The sequence below is a fragment of the Pongo pygmaeus genome, chromosome 10, assembly GCF_028885625.2.
Source record: "Pongo pygmaeus isolate AG05252 chromosome 10, NHGRI_mPonPyg2-v2.0_pri, whole genome shotgun sequence".
Classification (NCBI taxonomy): Eukaryota; Metazoa; Chordata; class Mammalia; order Primates; family Hominidae; genus Pongo; species Pongo pygmaeus.
The window spans coordinates 94,373,404-94,394,702 of record NC_072383.2 but is presented as its reverse complement, the minus strand read 5'-3'; the positions used below and the strand labels follow the sequence as shown (position 1 = coordinate 94,394,702).

Below are 21,299 nucleotides of genomic sequence, written 5' to 3'. Positions count from 1 at the left end.
CTACCACGTGCATAAAATCCCATCACAGCCTGGGTGCGGTGGCTCATGCCTGTAATCCCAGCACTTTGGGGGGCCAAAGTAAGTGGATCATGAGGTCAGGATTTCAAAAACCACCCTGGTCAAGATGGTGAAACCCTGTCTCTACTAAAATTACAAAAATTAGCCAGGCACCGTGGCAGGTGCCTGTAATCCCAGCTACTCGGGAGGCTGAAGCAGGAGAATTGCTTGATCCTGGGTGGCAGAGGTTGCAGTGAGCGAAGATCGTGCCACTGCACTCCAGCCTGGGTGACAGAGTGAGACTCCATCTCAAAAAAAAAAAAAAAAAGAAAGAAAAGAAAAAGAAAAAAAATCATCACAACTGGCAAAATTCAAAAGCAGATACATTTCATACTGCTTTAAACTTGTATCTGATTTTTGGGTCTGGTCACTGGATTGCTTTTTATTAAACTTTATGGTTCTCTCTTTATGGTTCATTTGCTTTTTTTTTTTGAGATGGAGTCTTGGCTCTGTCGCCCAGGCTGTGGTGCAATAGTGCTACCTTAGCTCACTGCAAACCTCTGCCTCCTGCATTCAAGCAATTCTCCTGCCTCAGCCTACCAAGTAGCTGGAATTACAGGTATGTGCCATCACACTCGGCTAATTTTTGTATTTTTAGTAGAGATGGGGTTTCACCATGTTGGTCAGGCTGGTCTCGAACTCCTGACCTCAAGGGATCCACACATCTTGGCCTCCCAAAATGCTGGGATAACAAGCGTGAGCCACCGCTCCCGGCCCATTTTGCCTTTTTGCTTACTTTTGTTGAGAGTATTAATTTATTAAATGTAAACATTGAAAATATACCAAAAAATAGTTGGAGAACATTAGTTTCAGCCCAGAGGGTAGACTTCATTAGTCTAAAATAGAAAAGACAGTTAAATTACAATGCTATAAAGGCTATCATAGAGATGTGGGAATGTGGGGAGGGGCATCCAGCTCCAGTTTCCCATGTAAGGAAGAGAAGGAAAGCATTCTGGGCAGAGGGAACCGTACTGCATGGCCCTGAGCAGCTCACTGTCCCCTAAGGAACAGTGTGAAGATTGGTGTGATTAGGGCTTAGAACTCAGCTCTGCTGAGACCTTAATGTGCATGCGAATCACCCGGGGCTTATTAGGATGCAGATTCCAACCCAGCAGGTCTGGGTCCAGCCAGAGGTTCTGCATTCCTAGCAAACTCTGTGAGTTGCACGGGCTTGCAGCACACTGGCCTGGGAGGACTAGGGCAGTTTTGGGTAGATGTCTTCTTCTGTCTTCTTTCAAAAAAGGCATGAATGCTATTTATTTAAAGTGAGTGCCTCCTAGATGAAAAATCGGATGTGCTTCTCCTTCCTGTTTCTTCAATAGAAGAATCTAATCTTGTGTTGCTTGAGTTCCAGGGAAGAGTGGACCTAACATTCCATTTTGGGTTTTATGTCTATCTCCTGCGTCCCAAATGTTCACAGTGCCTAGGTGACTGGCCACAGGGGAGCCATCACATACAGCAACTGTGTGCCCCCTACACTGTCCCAAGACTTCTTAAACAATCGCATGAGGTTCAGAGCTCCAGAGACCCCATCGTGATGACAACAATGTGCAATGTTACCTTTAACCTTCCAGTGAGGGGCATTTTGAGTTGCTTTATATTGACTACAGCAAAGCCTCATTCATTCAGGCTCTATTAAGCTGAAATTAGTGATCATTTGGAGAGTTAATCTTTACTTCTCAAATCATTTCTTACCAAGTTTGGTAATGTAGTTGTGATTATAAAGATGATTGAAACATTTAAAAAGATTTCAAATCAACTTACATGGCTTTTAAAAACACCCATTTATATGTAAATAATTATCCACTCTTCACAAATAATTTGGTAATTTCCTAAAAACTCTAATAGACAACGCTGCTGATCTACTTCCAGGCTGAAAGGAAACAACAACAATAAGAGCGACAGCAAACATTTATTGAGAGCTGTAAAATGTGTTTCACCCAATTGTAATGTGAAGAATCAAAAATTTTTAAAAATTTCCAAAAAAAATACATGATTGTAGTTGGTAAAAATGCATCCATTTCAGGAAGGCCTCTATGCCTGTGTATAAATGATGTGTCTTGAACACTGCTGGGAAGCTCTATTGCTGAGATTGAGAAGACCTTAGAAATGGAAGGACACTCTTCATCAGAGGACATTAATTCATTTGACAAGCATCTAGAAAATGAACTACTTAGGGAAAGGAAATACTATTTGCTTAGCAGAAGGCTATATTTTAGCTTCATTGGGGCATATCACTTAGATTTCTTTCGATCCCCCAATGTTCACTAAATATAGTTTAAAAACTGAGATGTGAAATACAGACACAAAATGGAAATTTTAAGCCAAGACACAAAATGGAAATTTTCCCCACAAAGGCATTTTGGTGATACCCCAGCATATTAATCTACAGAATATTTGTAACCAATATTTGTGAAATAATTGGATGTTTTGTGATTTTAATCACAATAGGTTTACCTGTTTATATGTCAAATGCATGTGTTAAATGAAAATAAATCTACCCCTTGGGTTTTTTGAGTGACTTAAGAAGACATTGAAATACATTTAGGTTTAAGTGATATAATTCTTGTAAATATTAAGGTGTTTTAACTTTTAATATAACTATATTGACTTATTTCATATAGTCAAAAAGTCTTCTCTTTTCAAATCTATCATGTTTTATAGATGACTTTTCCTTTAGCTATAACATATTCAATTAATTCATGATGGCCTCCGAACTGGTAAATCAAATTCTCCCATCTAGAAAAAACAAACAAACAAATATTACTTCAGTGTGTGCAAGTACAAATTATGACTTTATCAATAAATGCTAATTTTAAAATGCATTCCCTGCACATTTATTTACACCCAGTCAATGGTATTTGAGCTTTCTAAAAAACAGTGTATAACTAACTGGTCTATGGTAAATCAAACATTGTTTAATAATATTGTTTAAGTACTTGATCTTAAAATATTTGCTTCATTAAGTGATACACAAATGTCACCATCAGCATTATATTCAATACAGGGAGTGGTTTCTGATCATGGAGAGAATTTTAAAGCAGGTGTCTGGAGGACATGAGGTCCAAGGGCTGCAATGGGCTCGTAAGAGTCAAGTGGCCAAAGGATTTACAACTTGTAGGTCTAGAACAGTAAGACCCTGATATGGTTTGCTGCTATGTCCCCACCCAAATCTCATTTTGAATTGTAGCTTCCATAATTCCCACATTGTGGGAGGGACCCGGTGGGAGGCAATTGAATCATAGGAGTGGGTCTTTCCCATGCTGTTCTCATGATAGTGAATAAATCTCACAAGATTTGATGTTTTTATAAATGGGAGTTCCCCTGTACATGCTCTCTTGCCTGCTGCCATGTAAGACATGACATTGCTCCTCCTTTGTTTTCTGCCATGATTGTGAGGCTTCCCCAGCCATGTAGAACTGTGAGTCAATTAAACCTCTTTCCTTTATAAATTACCCAGTCTTGGGTATGTCTTTATTAGCAGTGTGACAACAGACTAATATCACACTGGAGGCCCAGGTGGCAACAGACTATGGGTGGGTGAGTGATAAGTCACCAGGAACAGGAAAACTAAGTTTAAGCTTTTGGGATCCAGTCGGCGTGAGAAATCAGAGAGGGAATGAATCAGAACCAAGGTGACAAGCCAGAGTTGGGAACAAGTTGAAAATCAGAAGCCGAGCAGAAAAACACAAACACATGCCAGAGGGCACAACCCGGCCAAAGTCCAGGTAAACAGAGCAGAAACCTGGAAATCTACGAAAGATACCAGACAGATAAAGAGATCTTGAAAACTTGGTCTACCCTGTCATTTAGGGTCTGTCGGTAGATTTGCTCATTGGAAAGGGATCAAGATAGAAGGGACTGGATAGTGTCTGAGTCCAGACAGAGTCTGACACTAATAATTAGTGGAAAAGGGATTTAGGCCTCATCTCTATACTTCAGTGGGCATAATATAAAAGAGCTAAGTTGAAGCACACTTACCGGGATGAATTGATGATAATGAGATCTCCCTGTTTGCCAACTTCCAACGATCCGTGTGTATGAGACTTTCCCAGTGCATAAGCTGCATTGATGGTGGCAGCAGCCAAGGCCTCAGGCATGGACATTCTCATGTTTACACAGGCCAGATGCATGACCATTGGCTAAGGCAGGAAGAGAAAAGTGTTGGAGGAAAGCGACATATGGCAACTGCAATTTAAAACATTTCTCAACACAGCACAACAAATAGAGGCAGTTAAAGGTATAGGAGGAATTGGCTCAGTTGCAACGGGAAAAATCTAAGTTTATACATAAAGATTCTTAGACTTTGGAAAAGATTACTTTATTATAGGGATTGTGTATTTAATATTTATTGACAACTTTTCAAGACCACTTACTGCACACAATGAAGTTCACTTCCACCCTTACTAAGACCTCTTGGAGTTTATGCTATTCTCTGGAGAAAGGAAATGGGTTATTGTAAAACCACAATACTCAAAGCTGAATCAGAAAATAATGCACATAGAAGCTTCTCTCCTCTCTCTATGCCTGCAGGCATTTATGTGGGACAGAAAAATCCAATTACACTGCTGTCTACCCCTTTTTTTCTTGTTTCACAGCAACATATTTTTAGATTTTTTTATACTGTTTTAAAAGCTAGTGAAATATTTTTAAATTATTTATATGCTTGGTAGATACTCTGCTCAGAAAGGCACATAAAAAAAATAATTACCATTGAAAAGCAATATGCATTGGGGTTGAAATCACTTCCCAGAGCAACTATTACGCCTTCATCTAACATCTTCCTGGCTCGAGGTTGTTTCAGTCTAAGGGGAGGAAAAAAATATGTCAGTCTCTAGAATGGGAACTTTTGTAGAATAGCTGTTCAGAACAGAAGAGAACTTGAGACAGTCAACGCCTTCATATTCTGGAAGAAGAAGCAGAAACTCAAGATTAAATGATTAGTGGTAGAGTTACATATATAATCCCAGGACTCCTGATTTTTATCATTCTGCTTTTGCAATTACTTAGATATGACTAACATTTAATTAATGATTGTTTATCTCATCCATCTTTTTACATATTAAGGCATTCTTGCAAAGGGAGGAAAATATAACTTACAAATGGTTTTGGAATTTAATAAGCTTTTGGGTGACTCCCAAATTAAATAATAAATGAGGTTACACTACGCTTTTTTTTTTGAGATGGAATCTCTGTCTCTTGCCCAGGCTGGAGTGCAGTGGCACGATCTCGGCTCACTCCAACTTCTACTTCCTGGGTTCAAGCGATTCTCCTACCTCAGCCTCCCGAGTAGTTGGGACTACAGGCACCCACCACCACGCCCAGCTAATTTTTGTATTTTTAGTAGAGATGGGGTTTCACCATGGTGGCTAGGCTGGTCTTGAACTCCTGACCTCAGGTGATCCACCCACCTTGGCCTCCCAAAGTGCTGGGATTACAGGCATGAGCCACTGTACCCGGCCACAATATGCTATTTTTATTAGTTTCCACTTTGCAATTTCCTATTCATATCTCTCCCTTCCCCCTCCCCTTTTTTTTTTGTTTGCCTCAAACATCTCTGTAGGTCCCTTAAAATCTTGAAGGCCCAAGAATTTAGTGTATAAAATGTTTATACTTCTTCCTGGATTAGTCATCCCCTTGACCTCCCTGGTGAAATATTCTTTGTTCTTTAGGACATATCTCAAAAGTGTTACATCAAAAATAAACAAAGCCTAAAAGCTCGTTAAAGCAGTGAGGACAGATTTAATTTGGGAATAACTGCTGCAATACAGAGAGTCCAGCAGAGATAATTCTTGTCCTAGAGTCACTCCCAGTCTGTGATCAATCATTTGTAGGACCACTTAAAATGTTTTTCAACAATGTATGAGAGGAGGTGAGTGAAGCAGAGACAGAGAGTGAGGAAAGGGTACAGCTTCAAATGTCCCTCCAGGTCATTTGAATGGCCCTCCTCCCCTTCCATAAATACGGCTAAAAGAGAAAAAAGTGAGGCTGTAAAAGTATTAGGGTGCTCCATAAAAATCAAGGTGAATATTTCCTGAATACATATAAATATTACATGCAAATATACATAAAATACATGAGTAAAGCAAGCCCTTAAGTAGCATAAGGCAATGGTTATTCTGGAAATGAAAGTCAAGAGAGGGTTCAGGGGAGAGCAGGGAGGCCTGCTGGTCTCTCCTGATGCAGAGATCAGAAAAATACAGAAAAGAGAAGCCAGAAAGCAGAGTGTGGCCTTCACTTCAACTGCCCTTGTGGTCCTAACAGGAGGCTAAACCTGTCTATGGCAATGGCAGATGACAGCCTCCGCTGGCATAGGAACAAAGTTCAGACTTTTAATGCTGAATTGCCCTCCGGTACCACAAAGTCTTAGGCTTTTGCTCCATGTCAAGAGATTCAAGACTAGTTGAAGAAAGTCTTTTTTTTTTTTTTTTTTTTTTTTTTTTAAGATGGAATCTCACTCACTCTGTTGCCCAGGCTGAAGTGCAGAGGTATGATCTTGTCTCCCTGCAACCTCTCCCTCCTGGGTTCAAGCGATTCTCCTGCCTCAGCCTCCCAAGTAGCTGGGACTACAGGCGCGCGCCACCATGCCCGGCTAAATTTGTATTTTAATAGAGACGGAGTTTCACCATGTTGGCCAGTCTGGTCTTGAACTCTTGGCCTCAAGTGATCTGCCCACCTCGGCTTCCCAAAAGTACTGGGATTACAGGCGTGAGCCACTGCGCCCAGCCGAAGAAAGCCTTTTCTTTCCAAAAAAATAAAAAACAAAAAACTTATTTCTTGGGTGGTGGAGACAAATATTGATTTATAACTTAGACTGATGACACTTGAAATGTATAAGACATTGGTCATACCAAGAACCGTTATTGATATTTCCTGATTGTAGTCTACATTGTGTTTACTCTTTAAGAGAATAGTAATAATAATAAAAATGTATAATATCATACATGTGTGTATAAAATCATAGTAGATTTGAGAAAAGCACTGAAGTATTCCTTTCTTCGCCCTTCTAAAAGTTACTTGGAGCCTGGTCTTACTTAACCTCAGCACAATTCATGTCTTGGGCTGGATAATTCTTTGTTTTGGGTAGCTGTTCTGTGCAATGAAGACTGTTTAGCAGCAAACCTGGCGTCTACCCACTAGAAGCCAGTAGCATCCCCAGTTGTGACAACTAGAAATGTCTCGAGACATTGCCAAATGTCCCCTGAGGGACAAAATTACCCTGGGGTTGAGAACCACTGTCTTAACTGCAGAATCACTCCCCATGCAAAAGACCACATATCCTAGCTACACAGAAAGCACTTAGTCCTAAGAGAAGATAAACTTCCTCTTGACAGCTGGCCTCCCACAGGCCACAAACTTGGATATCATATAAGTAAGTGGTACAATGGGAAGGGTCAGAAGACCTCAGATCTCATATTGGTTAGAATCAGAGCAACAGTAATGACAGATGAACTAAGTATATTCAATTCATAGACAGCATACAGCGAAATATCTGGGGAGATTTTACAAAATATATGTCTCCTCTTTCATCCCACCCCCAGGATTTATGCAGATTTATGACAATTATGGTACCCACTAACATCCCTTTAGAAAACAGCCCATACAGATTCTGAATACTGCTAAATATCCTTAATATCTTATGCATATATTTAAAAGTATAGCACCTATTTCATTATTTACCAATTATAAAAGTAATGCATAGTAATTCTTTTTAATTGGAAAATTCCAAAATCCATGAAAAAAAAAAGAAAAAGAAAGCACCAACTTCCTCAATAATCCTACCACTCAAAGGCAATCTGGGTCTAAATTCCTTCCTCAGGGAAATTCGTTTAAGAACATCAGTCCAGGGTTGGCATCTTCATTAACTGAGTTTTCTTCATCTGTATTTTTAAGGGATTTGTAAGGGCAATGAAATAATGTCTGGGCACTTTGGACATCTGTGTCTTCACAGCTTGTACTTGCAGCTCTTGGGTCTGGGGTGAGAAATGACCTTACCTCAGCATGTAGGCTGTGGTGGGCAGAAGGACGGCAGAGCACTTGGCTGTTGCCATGGCAACGATGCCTTCATCGCTCACTTCTTCCAGGTGGCTGATTGCCTGTGCTCCCAGTTCAGCCCCAAGCTAAGGAGAATGGGCAGAGAGGGAAAGACTTAACAAACAGCAACAACGAATGGATGAAGTTCCATTAAATTGTTTTGTTTTTTTGTTTGTTATTTTTGAGACGGAGTCTTGCTCTGTAGCCAGGCTGGGTGCAGTAACGCGATCTCAGCTCGCTGCAACGTCCGCCTCCTGGGTTCAAGCGATTCTCCCACCTCAGCCTCCCGAGCAGCTAGGACCACAGGCACATGCCACCACGCCCAGCTAATTTTTGTATTTTTAGTAGAGATGGGGTTTCACCATGTTGGCCAGGATGGTCTTGATCTCTTGACCTCGTGATCTACCTGCCTCGGCTTCGCAAAGTGCTAGGATTACAGGTGTGAGCCACCGAGCCCGGCCTAAATTGTTTTTCCCATAAAGAGAAACAGCATTTCATTATTAAGATTTCTTGCCAACCAACTGTTATAAGCCCAATCCCCCAAATGGGTGAAGGGTTCGTAATGAATGGGCACTCATTTGAAAATTAGTTAGTGGGCTACTTTAAAAACTATTCTTAAACACAAATCCTTCAGACATTTTCTGAAACAGAAAATTTTATGAATCTTATGGATCAGAGGTGAGAGAAGGGGATCTAGAGCTCTTTGGGAGAACTGGAAGGAATTGGTGGTTGCATGAAATGTGGTAGGTGAGGGAGAGGCAGCAGTCAAAATGATATCCAAGGTTTTGACTAAGCAACAGACAGGTGATGGTGTCATTTACTGAAGCAGAAAATGGGACAAGACTTGGAAGCAATAGTAAGAGATCAAGCTGGATATAAGGCAGTCGAGAGGCTTGCAGGTGGGATATCTATATCTGTATTTATGCCCCAAGGGCTTGTTTATTTAGGTTTGAAGCTTTAGAGGAGAGAAGCCTAGATTCATGACTGCAGGGACTTTGTCTTACTGCTGAATTCTCAATACCTAGAACAGTGCCTGGCACACAGTATTCATTCAAATATTTGTTGAAAGGATGAATAAGTGAATTAATTTGAGCAAAGATATATGGATTTGAAAATCATCCTGTGGCTATTTTTGGTGTGCTCCACTAAAATGATTTGGATGCTGCCACAGAAAGATCTGAAAAGGTACAAGTGAAATTAATATACTGTGCTAGTGTGGCTTTGTGTGCCAAGCAAAATACATTAGAAATTTAGTAAAAGAGATCACTGAGGTAATTCTTTTTCTTTTCTTTTCTTTTTTTTTTTTTTTTTTTTTTTTTTGAGACGGAGTCTTGCTCTGTCCCCCAGGCTGGAGTGCAGTGGCGTGATCTCAGCTCACTGCAACCTGTGCCTCCCAGTTCAAGCAATTCTCCTGCCTCAGCCTCCCAAGTAGCTGGGATTACAGGCGCGTGCCACCACGCTGATTTTTTGTATTTTTAGTAGATATGGGGTTTCACCGTGTTAGCCAGGCTGGTCTCAATCTCCTGACCTCGTGATCAGCCCGCCTTGGCCTCCCAAAGTGCTGGGATTACAGGCGTGAGCTACCGTGCCCGGCCAATTCTTTTGCTATTAATACTAATATCACCAGCAGATGATAATGAAAGTAAATGATCAGCAAAAAAGTAAGTTTTTAATGGAGGTCAGGGTTTTCAAGTCTCAACCAGACCAATCTGTACATTGTTCAAACAAATTTCCCCATTCAATGTCTTTTCAGAGGGCTTTGAAGACACTAATTAAGTTTCCCATAGCATGAATGTGCAAGAATGAATGTTGACGAGGAAAAAACTAAAAGTCAACCACACCTCAGCAGCCTTCATCAGGTGGAGTTCATCCCCATGGAAGTTAATCTGTAACCCTATATCTTTTCCACGTTGAAGAATCCTTCTGGTGGAATCGAGATCAAAGACACCTTTCTCACAAAATACGTCGATATTGTCCACGTGTATTTCCCCATTTCTGCCAAGTTCCTTCAGCTTTGGGAGGTGGTTATTGATGATGTCATCAGCAGCTTCAGTAGCAGTTTTTCCTCTGGGGGAAGAAAATGAGATTGCCATGGGCAAATATTAAAAACAAAACACAAAAAGACAGGGTTATCTGGCACTTGAAGAACCTGAGGAGCAGTAGAGGTAAATGACTTCAAGCCTCAGAAAGGTAGAGAAAGACTCAAAGCTACAACTCTGGGCTCTTAACTTTGGGCCATGTATACATAGTGGAGGTATTGACAAGACTTCTGTATGCACTGACCCTATGCACAGAGACTCAAATGGTTCATCCATTCTGGCAGACCTGTGTTACCTTTGGGGATGCCAGCAAGGCTATCTGGCTGAAAAGCTTAATTTGGCCGGACACAGTGACTCATGCCTGTAATCCCAGCACTTTGGGAGGCTGAGATAGGAAGATCACTTGAGTTCAGGAGTTTGAGACCAGCCTGGCCAAAATGGCAAAACCCTGTCTCTACTAAAAATACAAAAATTATCCGGGCATGGTGGCATGCACCTGTAATCCCAGTTACTTGGGAAGCTGAGGCGAGAGAATTGCTTGAGCCAGGGAGGCGGAAGTTGCAGTGAGCCGAGATCGCACCACTGCACTCCAGCCTGGGCGACAGAGCAAGACTCCACCTCAAAAAAAAAAAAAAAAAAAAAAGCGTAATCTTCCTGTCAAGGACTCTCAGAGGGCATCCTGGATACTCCCCCTGATGACCCACCTGTGGTCCCCTTACCTGAGCCCAACTATCACCCTGCCTTTTGCTTCCTACACAATGTTTCCTGAAGCACCTGCCTTAGGCTTTCTGTATCACTATCTGGGGATATGGGGGAGGAGGATAGTAGGAAGCTCTGAAATTCTCTCTAAAATTCTGGTGGAGTTGGGCATGGTACCTCATGCCTATAATCCCAGCAACTGGAGAGGCTGAGGCAAGAGGATTGCTTGAGCCCAGGAGTTTGAGGCTGCAGTGAGCTATGATTGCACCACTGCACTCCAGCATGGGCAACAGAGCAAGACCCTGTCTCTAAAAAAAAAATTAACAATAAGAAGAGTAGATAAAATCAAGTTCTGCAGTAGTTATATGTTAGAAAAACCTGGGCTTTTAGAGTCTGGTAGACACAGAGCTCTACCACATGGTGGCCACGTAATTTAGGAGATGCTCTTTAGCTGTTATTTGAGCTCAGGCTTTACCAATGGGAATCCAGATGCAGACCTCAGAGGCTCACTGGCAGATGGAGAAGATTTCTGTGAAACTTCAGCCCTATGTTTGGCACACAGAAGGCTCTCACTCAGCAAAACCATTGGCGTAGGTGAGTAGGGGTGGACTATGAGAGACAGGCACTTACGCAAGTTATTTCTTTTTCTTTTTTTCTTTTCTATTTTTTTTTTTTTTCTTTTTTGAGACGGAGTTTCGCTCTTGTTGCCCAGGATGGAGTGCAATGGCACGATCTCGGCTCACCGCAACTTCCACCTCCCGGGTTCAAGCGATTCTCTTGCCTCAGCCTCCCGAGTAGCTGGGATTACAGGCATGTGCCACCACGCCCACCTAATTTTGTATTTTTAGTAGAGACGAGGTTTCCCTGTGTTGATCAAGCTGGTCTCAAACTTGTGACCTCAGGTGATCCACCTGCCTCAGCCTCCCAAAGTGCTGGGATTACAGGCGTGAGCCACCGTGCCCTGCCATGCAAGTTATTTTTAATTCTCAAGACAATCATACAGAATAGGGTGGCATTTAGCTCTGTTTCACAGATGAGTAATTCATGTTCAGAAAAGTTAAGTCATGACCTCAAAATCACCCAGCTGGAAGTAGCCAAGCTGGATTCAAACGCAGGTCTGGCATCACTTCAAACTGAGACTTCTACCATGCCACACTATCCTTTCTACTACAAAAGAAAGCAGACTATTATACACTTTATATTCTGTTTGAAAAAAAGTCTACTGTTTTCTATAGAGAATGTCTCAAGAGTCTCAGTGAAATTTTAAGCTTTAATAATTTCAGAAATATAAATGCTAAAAACTTACAACAAAGATCACTGGAAATATTAAATATTTCTGTCTCTTTTCTATACAACTAGTTTTGTGAATTTTGAATAATAAATTTTAATGTTACTTTTTTAGTTCCTCTGATTGAAGATGATAACATGAAGAAGTTAATTTTTATTGATATTAAATATTTATATTTTTCCATTATAAAGTGACTATAGCTAATAGCAATGTATTATTTTCTTAACAATTGTTAAAAAATAGATTTTAAGTGTTCTCACCACAAAAAGTGCTAAGTATGTGAAGTAATGCATATATTAATTAGCTCGATTTAGCCATTTCACAAGGTATACATATTTTAAAACAACATGCTCTACATGATAAATATATTATTTGTCAATTAAAAATATATACATATATATTTTTTGAGATAGAGTCTTGCTCTGTTGCCCAGGCTGGAGTACAGTGGCGCAATCTCGGCTCACTGCAACCTCTGCCTCCCGGGCTCAAGGGATTCTCGTGCCTCAGCCTCCTGAGTAGCTGGGATTACAGGCATGGGCCACCACGCCTGGCTAATTTTTGTATTTTTAGTAGAGATGGGGTTTCACCATATTGGCCAGGTTGGTCTCAAACTCCTGAGCTCAAGTGATCCACCTGCCTTGGCCTCCCAAAGTGCTGGGATTACAGGTGTGAGCCGCTGTGCCTGGCCTAAAAACTGAATTTATATTCCGAAGTTTACAAAATCAGATAAATGTAAAAGAAATTTAAACAATTAAATTTTTAAATAATGATTGTAAGTCTGTAGTATTATATTTATCTATCTAAGTTATCAATGTTTAAGACCACACTAAGACTTTGGAGGCACCTTATGCATGTTCAAGTCCTGGATTTCTTTTAGATAGTTCAATTGGCTGTTGGAACTATGAGCCTTCCTATTTAGAAATTCCAGGACCAAAAGGAACTCTGCACAAATAAAATGCAAGTGCAGAAAGGAACAGAGTTCTCTACAGTAAGGCCATGTAGGAGGAACTTTTAGATAAAGGGGAAGGCTAAAAATCATGTACAACAACAAAACTGTTTGCTGTTAAGAAAGTAAACAGATGAACAAAAACGAACCCCTTTGAGTCACCTAGACCACGAGGTTTGAGCTACCTCCTAAAGAGTGTTATTATTAATTTCTAAAGTGCTTTTAGAAATGCTAATTAATTATCATGGGAAATTATTCAAATTAATATGTGTAATTTTAAACGACCTACAAGAAGCCATTTCTTTTTCTTAACCCAAAGAGCTTGAAACATCTCTTCTATCATAATTAAAGGACTAGCAGACTGATGAGGCTAAGGGATCGCCTTCCTAAAACCGAGTCTGCGGGATGAGTGGCCATTAGAATCAGGTCTTTCCAAAGACTTCTATCCATCTCCCTGCAAGAGTTTAAGTGCTAATGCACCTCCACCCCCGGGATTCGTTTTCAATGCTCTGAGTTAAACCCGGGTCCCCACTGGCTGAGATTACTTAGGCACTGAATGAGCCCCGCAGTAGGTAGCCGAGATGCTGATGTCCAGCTCCCGCCGGGCACGCTCAATCACACGCAGCATCTTGAGCTCGGTCTCCAGGTCGAGGCCATATCCACTCTTGCACTCCACCAGCGTGGTGCCAGCCCTCATCATGCACTGGAGCCGTTGCTGGAAGGAGCGGAACAGCTCCTCCTCTGAGGCTTGGCGCGTGCGCTCCACGGTGAAGTGGATCCCTCCTCCGGCCTGGTGAATTTCCATGTAGGTGGCTCCTGCCAACTGAACACACGCCTCACCCTTAGGCCGGCACATGCGAGGAAGTTGCAGGGAGGTCTGAAGAATCTACTTCCAGGGGCAATATTATATAATGATTAAGAAGCCATATGGCATAGGCACCAACCCATCAGATTAGAAAGGTGCTGGGATACACAGTCCTGGAAGCCCCTAGTCTGCCAGACACTGGATTGTGGGGAGCTCCGAAGGGGTCCTGGGAAGAGACTGGAGTAGTAGAGATGGGAGATGTGGTGGGTGGCCTGTTGGGATCTCAGGGCAGTGAGGCCTGGTGCGGTGGCTCACGCCTGTAATCCCAACACTTTGGGAGGCCTAGGTGAGCAGATCACGAGGTCAGGAGTTCAAGAAACCCCATCTCTACTAAAAATACAAAAATTAGCGGGGCATGGTGGCACGCGCCTGTAGCCCCAGCTACTCCGGAGGCTGAGACAGGAGAATCGCTTGAACCCGGGAGGCGGAGGTTTCAGGGAGCCGAGATCGCACCACTGCACTCCAGCCTGGGTGACAGAGCGAGACTCTATCTCAAAAAACAAACAAACAAACAAAAACAAAACAAAACAAAAAACTGGCACAGGAGTATTGCAATATTTTAACAAGTCAATCAACCCGCAATGTGTACTTGCTACGTATCAGCCCTCCCTCCATCCCTCAGCTTGTTTGAGAAAACAAAGCTTAGGCAATTCAGGAGTTGCAGGGAACCCCATTGCAATTATTCAGATCTCCACTAAAGCGGCCCCAGGAAGTTTCCTTGTCTCAATATTTGGCCATCCGAGTTTGGAGCTTGACCTTTGTCACTCAAAGAGGCTCTTTCTGGGGTCCCACTGGGCTCCAGTTACTCTGGGCAGCAAGGAGTGTGGTGCAGAGAAAGGATGCAGGCCTGGGGTCTCCTGGCCAGAGTTTTCATCTGGGTTCTGCCATCCTCCAGCTGGTGACCCTAGTCAACACTCTTCCCTTCTCTAGACCCGGCTTTCTCCATCTACATAATGAGAGGATTGGACTGTAAATCTCTTTCTCCATCTATACAATGAGAGGATTGGACTGCTTTTGGCTCTGAAATTCTGTGATTTAATAAAACAATCTTAAAAACAGCTCTAGTTTGTTGAAGACGGTACATGATAGCTGAAGAAAAGAATTTTTTTTTCTTTTCCTGAAATAAGCCAGTTTAGCTGCTAGGAGGCACACTTTTTTTTTTCTTTTTTTAAAAACACATGTGAAAGGCCGGGCGCAGTGGCTCACGCCTGTAATCCCAGCACTTTGGGAGGCCGAGGCGGGTGGATCACGAGGTCAGGAGATCCAGACCATCCTGGCTAACACGGTGAAACCCCGTCTCTACTAAAAATACAAAAAATTAGCCGGGCGCGGTGGCGGGCGCCTGTAGTCCCAGCTACTCGGGAGGCTGGGGCAGGAAAATGGCGTGAACCCGGGAGGTGGAGCTTGCAGTGAGACGAGATAGCGCCACTGCACTCCAGCCTGGGCGAAAGAGCGAAATTCCGTCTCAAAAAAAAAAAAAAAAAAAAAAAAAAAATGTGATAATCTCTCCAACCAGGGATTTAGGAGTTGGTTACAGCTAATATAGGACTAACACAGATTACATTTTGTGATTCTTAATAAAGTCTCGGTTTATAAGAGAAAAATTAAGGTATTTTATTTTTGTGATTAGTAACATTTTTCCAAGCTTTACTCCAATGAATGGCAATTTTCAAACAATTCCTTGGAGCACTTTCAAAGGCTACTAGAGATAGCGATTTGGAATGGGAATGTGGGGAAGGAAAGAGAGGGAGACATTAGTGGGCAGGAATAGCCCTGTGTATGATACAATGATTTGGGGCAGTTACAAATAAGTTTTGTTGTCATTTGTTTCCCATACCCAAGCAAGTAAAAATATCCACTAAAAAATATGTTGACATATGTTGCAAAGCTTGATAGCCTACTAACTCTTCAGCAAAAGACTTCATATTTGTGCTTTATTTTGATTTGCCATGATTTGTTGCAGTTACCTTCATTGCAAATTCGTGAACTCTTTCACCAGCCCATACTGGATGTGTGTGTGCATCCACCAAACCTGTAATCAATAAATCAAGTTATGTTGCAATTAACAAATAGAGAGCACTTAGACAGCAGGCAAACAGCAGCATACACCCTGCTGCTCTGGGGAAAGCGTGATGGTGGCCATCCATTTTGGAGGAGCATGAAAGGAAGAATTTGTCTGTCTGGTTCCCTTGATAGAGAGAAAAGAAGACTGCCCTGTTGTATGGCTGGTTTAGAAAGCTCTAATGAAGGAGGTGACGCAACATGATGAAAATATCCCTTACAGAAGTACAGCTCCTTTTGCTCAGTAAGTCCATGCTCACCAAATAAGTTTTTATTTTATTTTATTTTATTTTATTTATTTATTTATTTTTGAGAAAGGTTCTCACTCTGTCGCCCAGGCTGGAGTGCAGTGGCACACTCACGGCTCCCTACAGCCTTGACCTCCCAGGCTCAAGCAATCCTCCCACCTCAGCCTCCCTAGTAGCTGGGACTATAGGCATGCACCATCACACAGGCTAAAATTTGCCATGTTGCCCAGGTTGGTCTTGAACTCCTGGGCTCAAACGATCTGCCCGCCTCAGCCTCCAATGATCTGCCTGACTTGGCCTCCCAAACTGCTGGGATTACAAGCATCAGCCACTACTCCTGGCCCAAATAAGCTTTGAAATCAGGTTGTCAAGCCCCCTAGTTGAGCAAAACCATGAACCTTATCACAAGGAATAATCTGGATATGAAAACATAATACTACAATCCCCTCCCCCTGCAACTCTGAGAAGGGAAAATATGAAATCAGAAAGATTAATCTATTTTCAAGAAAGAAATATATTTTAATTAAGAAGAAACTGTAAAGCAATCACTTGAAACTTTTGTTTATCCAGGTACAATTCAGTAAAGTGTGTCTTTCCAAAATGTTTTAGATACCTTATGGATTAAATGACTCATTACTGGCTCTGACTGGACTAAAATCAAAAGCCGCTACTCAGATTGCTTTCTGCTATATTCCTCTTTTTCATAACATTTCACCCTGACTTTGTCTCCTGAACCTCAAGAATCATAAGGAAGGCCGGGCGTGGTGGCTCATGCCTATAATACCAGCACTTTGGGAGACCAAGATCAGCAGATCACTTGAGATCAGGAGTTCGAGACCAGCCTGACCAACATGGTGAAACCCTGTTGCTATTAAAAATACAAAAATTAGCCAGGCATGATGGTGCATGCCTGTAATCCAGCTACTTAGGAGACTGAGGCAAAAGAATTGCTTGAACCTGGGAGGTGGAGGTTGCAGTGAGCCAAGATCATACCACTGCACTCCAGCCTTGGTGACACAGTGAGACTCTGTCTCAAAATAAACAAACAAATGAAAATCCATCAGGTAGAAGCCCTGTCAGATGTGTACAATAAACATTTAAAAGTATAAAAATTTTATATAAAAAAATATAAATATGAAGCCCTTTTGTTTGTGTAGAACTGAAAGTTTGTGAAACTTGTTTTGGATGATTATATGAAGCCATACAACATAATGTAGGAGATGATAGTTAATAAACTGATTCTGTTATCAATCATTAAAGATACAAGTGAACTGCAGTGAAAGCTCTGGGATTTTTGTTTTTCTTTTTCTGCCCAGAGCTGGATCCTTTGTTTCACATCCTATACAAATTTAGAGTATTCTCGTATTAGAGACAGCAGCTGCCTTGTTAGCCTCTCCTATGCCGTGGATTAATAAAGTTCTTTTGACTGTTTTTGAACCTAAACACAACACAGCTGGTTTCTATTCGGCATGTGAGCAGGAAGAAGTGGAGTCGAATGAATGGGCTTGATTCCTAGGTTGCCTTTTTCCTGTTTAGGAACCTTGGGTAACATATTTCACCCTTAGCCTTCAATTTTCTAATCTGTAAAGTATAGATAATGATACCTCCCACACAGGGCAGTTATCAGGATTCAAGTGAAACCATGTTTGAAAGCAGCTAGACATTCAATAATAGAAATTCAATACATGGTACGATGATTTTTTTTTAAATATTATTTTGAGACTTTAAAATAAACTGTTACTCTTCCTCTTTACATTTCAGGAGCAACTGTTAAAGCTACTTGTAGACCTTTACTGAAAAAGAGGTAAATACCTGGTAGAATACATTTCCCAGAGCAGTCAATTATTTCTTCAAAAGTTTCTCCAGAAAACTGTCTTCGAATAACATCAGCAGGACCAATAGCTTTTATAAACCCATCTCTGAAGAAAAATCAAGAAATAGTTATTAAATTTGGGGAGATCTTGTGAGAAATCTGATGAGTGACTTAAAATATGTTTTCAGATTCTTTGGTGTTAATTAGTCAACATTTACTGTGTTTCTATCTTGAACCTGAGTCTTTGGAAAAGCGTCTCTAGCCACGTTCGAGACAACCATAAAAGACCCAGATTAGCCAAAGCTTCCTCAGCAAAATGAACAAAACTGGAAGAATCACATTACCAGACTTCAAATTATACTACAGAACTATAGTAACAAAAAGAGCATGGTACTGGCATAAAAAACAGACACATAGACCAATGGAACAGCATAGAGAACCCAGAAATAAGTCCATACATCTACAGTGAACTCATTTTCAGCAAAGATGCCAAGAATGTACATCGGGGAAAAGACAGTCTCTTCAATAAATGGTGCTAGGGAAACTGGCTATCCATATGCAAAAGAATGAAATCAAATCTAAATGGGTTAAAGACTGAAATCTAAGACCTTAAACTATGAAACTACTCAAAGAAGACATTGGGAAAACTCTCCAAGACATTGATTCAGGCAACAATTTCTTGAGGGATACCCCACAAGAACAGGCAACCAAGCCAAAAATGGACAAATGGGATCACTTCAAGTTAAAAGGCTTCTGTACAGCAAAGAAAATAATCAACAATGTGATGAGACAACCCACAGAATGGGAGAAAATAATTTGCAAACTATCTAATTGACAAGGGATTAATAACCAGAATATATAAGGAGCTCAAACAGCTCAATAGGAAAAAACCTAATAATCTGATTAAGAAATGGACAAAAGATCTGAATAGACATTTTTCAAAAGAAGAGATACAAATGGCAAACAGGTATATGAAAAGGTGCTCAACATCAATGATCATCAGAGAAAAGCAAACAAAACCACAATGAGAGATCATCTTACCCCAGTTAAAATGGCTTTTATCCAAAAGACAGGCAATAAAAAATGCTGGCAAGAATGTGGAGAAAGAGGAACCCTCGTACACTGTTGGGAATGTAAATTAGTACAGCCACTATGGAGAGTATGAAAGCTACTCAAAAACTAAAAATAGAGCTACCATATGATCCAGCAATCCCACTGGTAGATCTATACACAAAAGAAAGGAAGTCAGTATATTAAAGAGATAACTGCATCCCATGTTCATTGCAGCACTATTCACAATTGCCAAGATTTGGAAGTACACTAAGTGCCCACCCACAGATGAATAGATAAAGAAAATGTAGTACATATACACAATGGAGTACTATTCAGCCATAAAAAAGAGTGAGATTCTGTCATTTGCAACAACATGGATAGAACAGGAGGATGTTATGTTAAGTGAAATAAGCCAGGCACAGAAAGACAAACTTGGCATATTCTCATTCATTTGTGGGAGCTAAAAATGAAAACAATTGAGCTCATGGAGATAGAGAGTAAAATGATGGTTACCAGAGGCTGGGAAGAATAGAAGGGGAGAGGAGAAAAATGGGGATTGTTAATGGCTAGAAAAATATGGTTAGATACAGTGAATAAGACCTAGTATTTGATATCACAACAGGGTGACTACAATCAGCAATAATGTGTTGCACATTTTAGAATGACTGAGGAAGTACGATTGGAATGTTTATGACACCAAGAAATGATGAATGCTTGAGACGATGGAAACCCCATTTACCCTGATATAATTATTACACATTGTATGACTGTTTTAAAATAACTCATGTATCCCATATATATGTATAATATATGTATATATTATATACATATATGTATATATGTACCCATATATATGTATATATGTACCCCATATATGTATATATATGTACCGCATATATATACATGTAAAATTTACTCATGTAAAATAACTCATGTACCCCATATATATATATATATCTACTATGTACCCATGAAAATTTACAATTAAAAAAACTTTAAACATCAAACATATGTAGCAGACAATTGCCATTTGTTCCGCAAGATCAGTGTTCCCTTTTTTTACACTAGTAGAGCCCTAAATTTTAGCTGGACACATGATGACCCAAAATACAGACTACATTTCCCTGCCTCCCACTAGCCAGGTGTTGTTACGAGACTAAGGTCTAGCCAGTAGGATTGTCTTCTCTTCCTATTCTTACTGGCTGGAATGCAGACACCATAACTGGAGATGGGGCGGCCATCTTGGGTCATGGAGTGAGTGTAAGAAAGTGGGCCATGCATGTTTAGTGTACAAGATCACAGGGATGTGAAAGGTACTTTTGAAAAATTCAGGTCTCAACTCCAGCCCCAGTGATGCTGATCCTAAAATTCTAGGGATAGGGAGTGGGGGACGTAGGTGGAATCAGAAATCTGCCGTAAGAACAAAATAACCACAGGCCACCCTGACAAAGGTGGTCTCCTGGCCTCCCTTTAAGAAGCACTGGGGAGGACCTCAACCCCTTCTGATGGTTGGACAGTGATATTTTACCAGCAGAGGCAGGACCCTGATGCGTTCCAATGGGGTGTTCCTCCCTGAGCTCTTTGGACGGAATGACAACCCCAAGCAGCAGAGCGTGTTAGCAACAAGTACCCCAAAGGCTGGCTTGCCCGTGTGTCTCTGTGCAGGGACGCTTTCAAGGCGTTGTTTCCCTCCGGAGTGCACAGTGAGAGGAAGACCGGCCAGCTCCGCCCGTGGCGGCCCCCACCCTGCACGCCCGGCCACTTACTTGCCCACCACCAGGCTGGCGCCCTCCAGCACCGCCAGGCTGCGCAGCTCATCCCGCGCCAGGAAGCGCTCGCCGCGGGCGCACACCAGCACCACTTGCTGCGCGTTCTCCAGCAGGAGGCTGTGGCCGCCTGCCATGTTGCCTCGCGCCGCGCCGAGGGTCGCCGGGAGGCTACCGGGCTCGGGCCACCGGTAGGACTCAGTGGAGGACGAAAAGCCGCAGCCTGCGCCGCCCGGGGCCGGGAGGGTGGGGCGGGGGCGGGCGCTCGCAGCTGCTGCCCTTTGCTCGCCTCCCCCAGCCACAGCAACGGGGGCGGTAATCACTGCAAGAATGGCAATGAGTAATAAACCTGATGAGGAATCCTCTCTTTTTTGGTCGTCTTGTCTCGTCCCGAGTAAACGAGATGGAGACTAGTGTCCCTACTTTTCAG

At 41.8% G+C, this 21,299-nt stretch overlaps 1 protein-coding gene across 1 annotated transcript; it reads right to left on the bottom strand.

Annotated features, from left to right (window-relative positions):
- Positions 1–1,950: 1,950 nt before the first annotated feature.
- On the bottom strand, positions 1,951–21,195 carry AMDHD1 (amidohydrolase domain containing 1). The gene is made up of 9 exons (XM_054441958.2): positions 20,870–21,195; positions 18,050–18,156; positions 15,896–15,960; positions 13,609–13,886; positions 9,933–10,158; positions 8,053–8,177; positions 4,769–4,862; positions 4,039–4,199; positions 1,951–2,796 (listed from the first exon to the last, which is right to left on the bottom strand). Exons 1-9 carry the CDS (start codon positions 21,004–21,006, stop codon positions 2,709–2,711), a joined length of 1,281 nt encoding a protein of 426 aa, XP_054297933.1. The 5' UTR covers positions 21,007–21,195; the 3' UTR covers positions 1,951–2,708.
- Positions 21,196–21,299: the final 104 nt, after the last annotated feature.

Excerpts from the sequence above, each read along its gene's own strand:
- AMDHD1 (XM_054441958.2), bottom strand. The coding sequence starts at position 21,006 with ATGGCAGGCGGCCACAGCCTCCTGCTGGAGAACGCGCAGCAAGTGGTG. Across the intron at positions 18,157-20,869 it reads GCCAGCCTGGTGGTGGGCAA|AGATGGGTTTATAAAAGCTA; the intron begins GTAAGTGGCCGG and ends ATTTTTCTTCAG. Across the intron at positions 2,797-4,038 it reads ATTATCATCAATTCATCCCG|ATGGGAGAATTTGATTTACC; the intron begins GTAAGTGTGCTT and ends TGTTTTTTCTAG.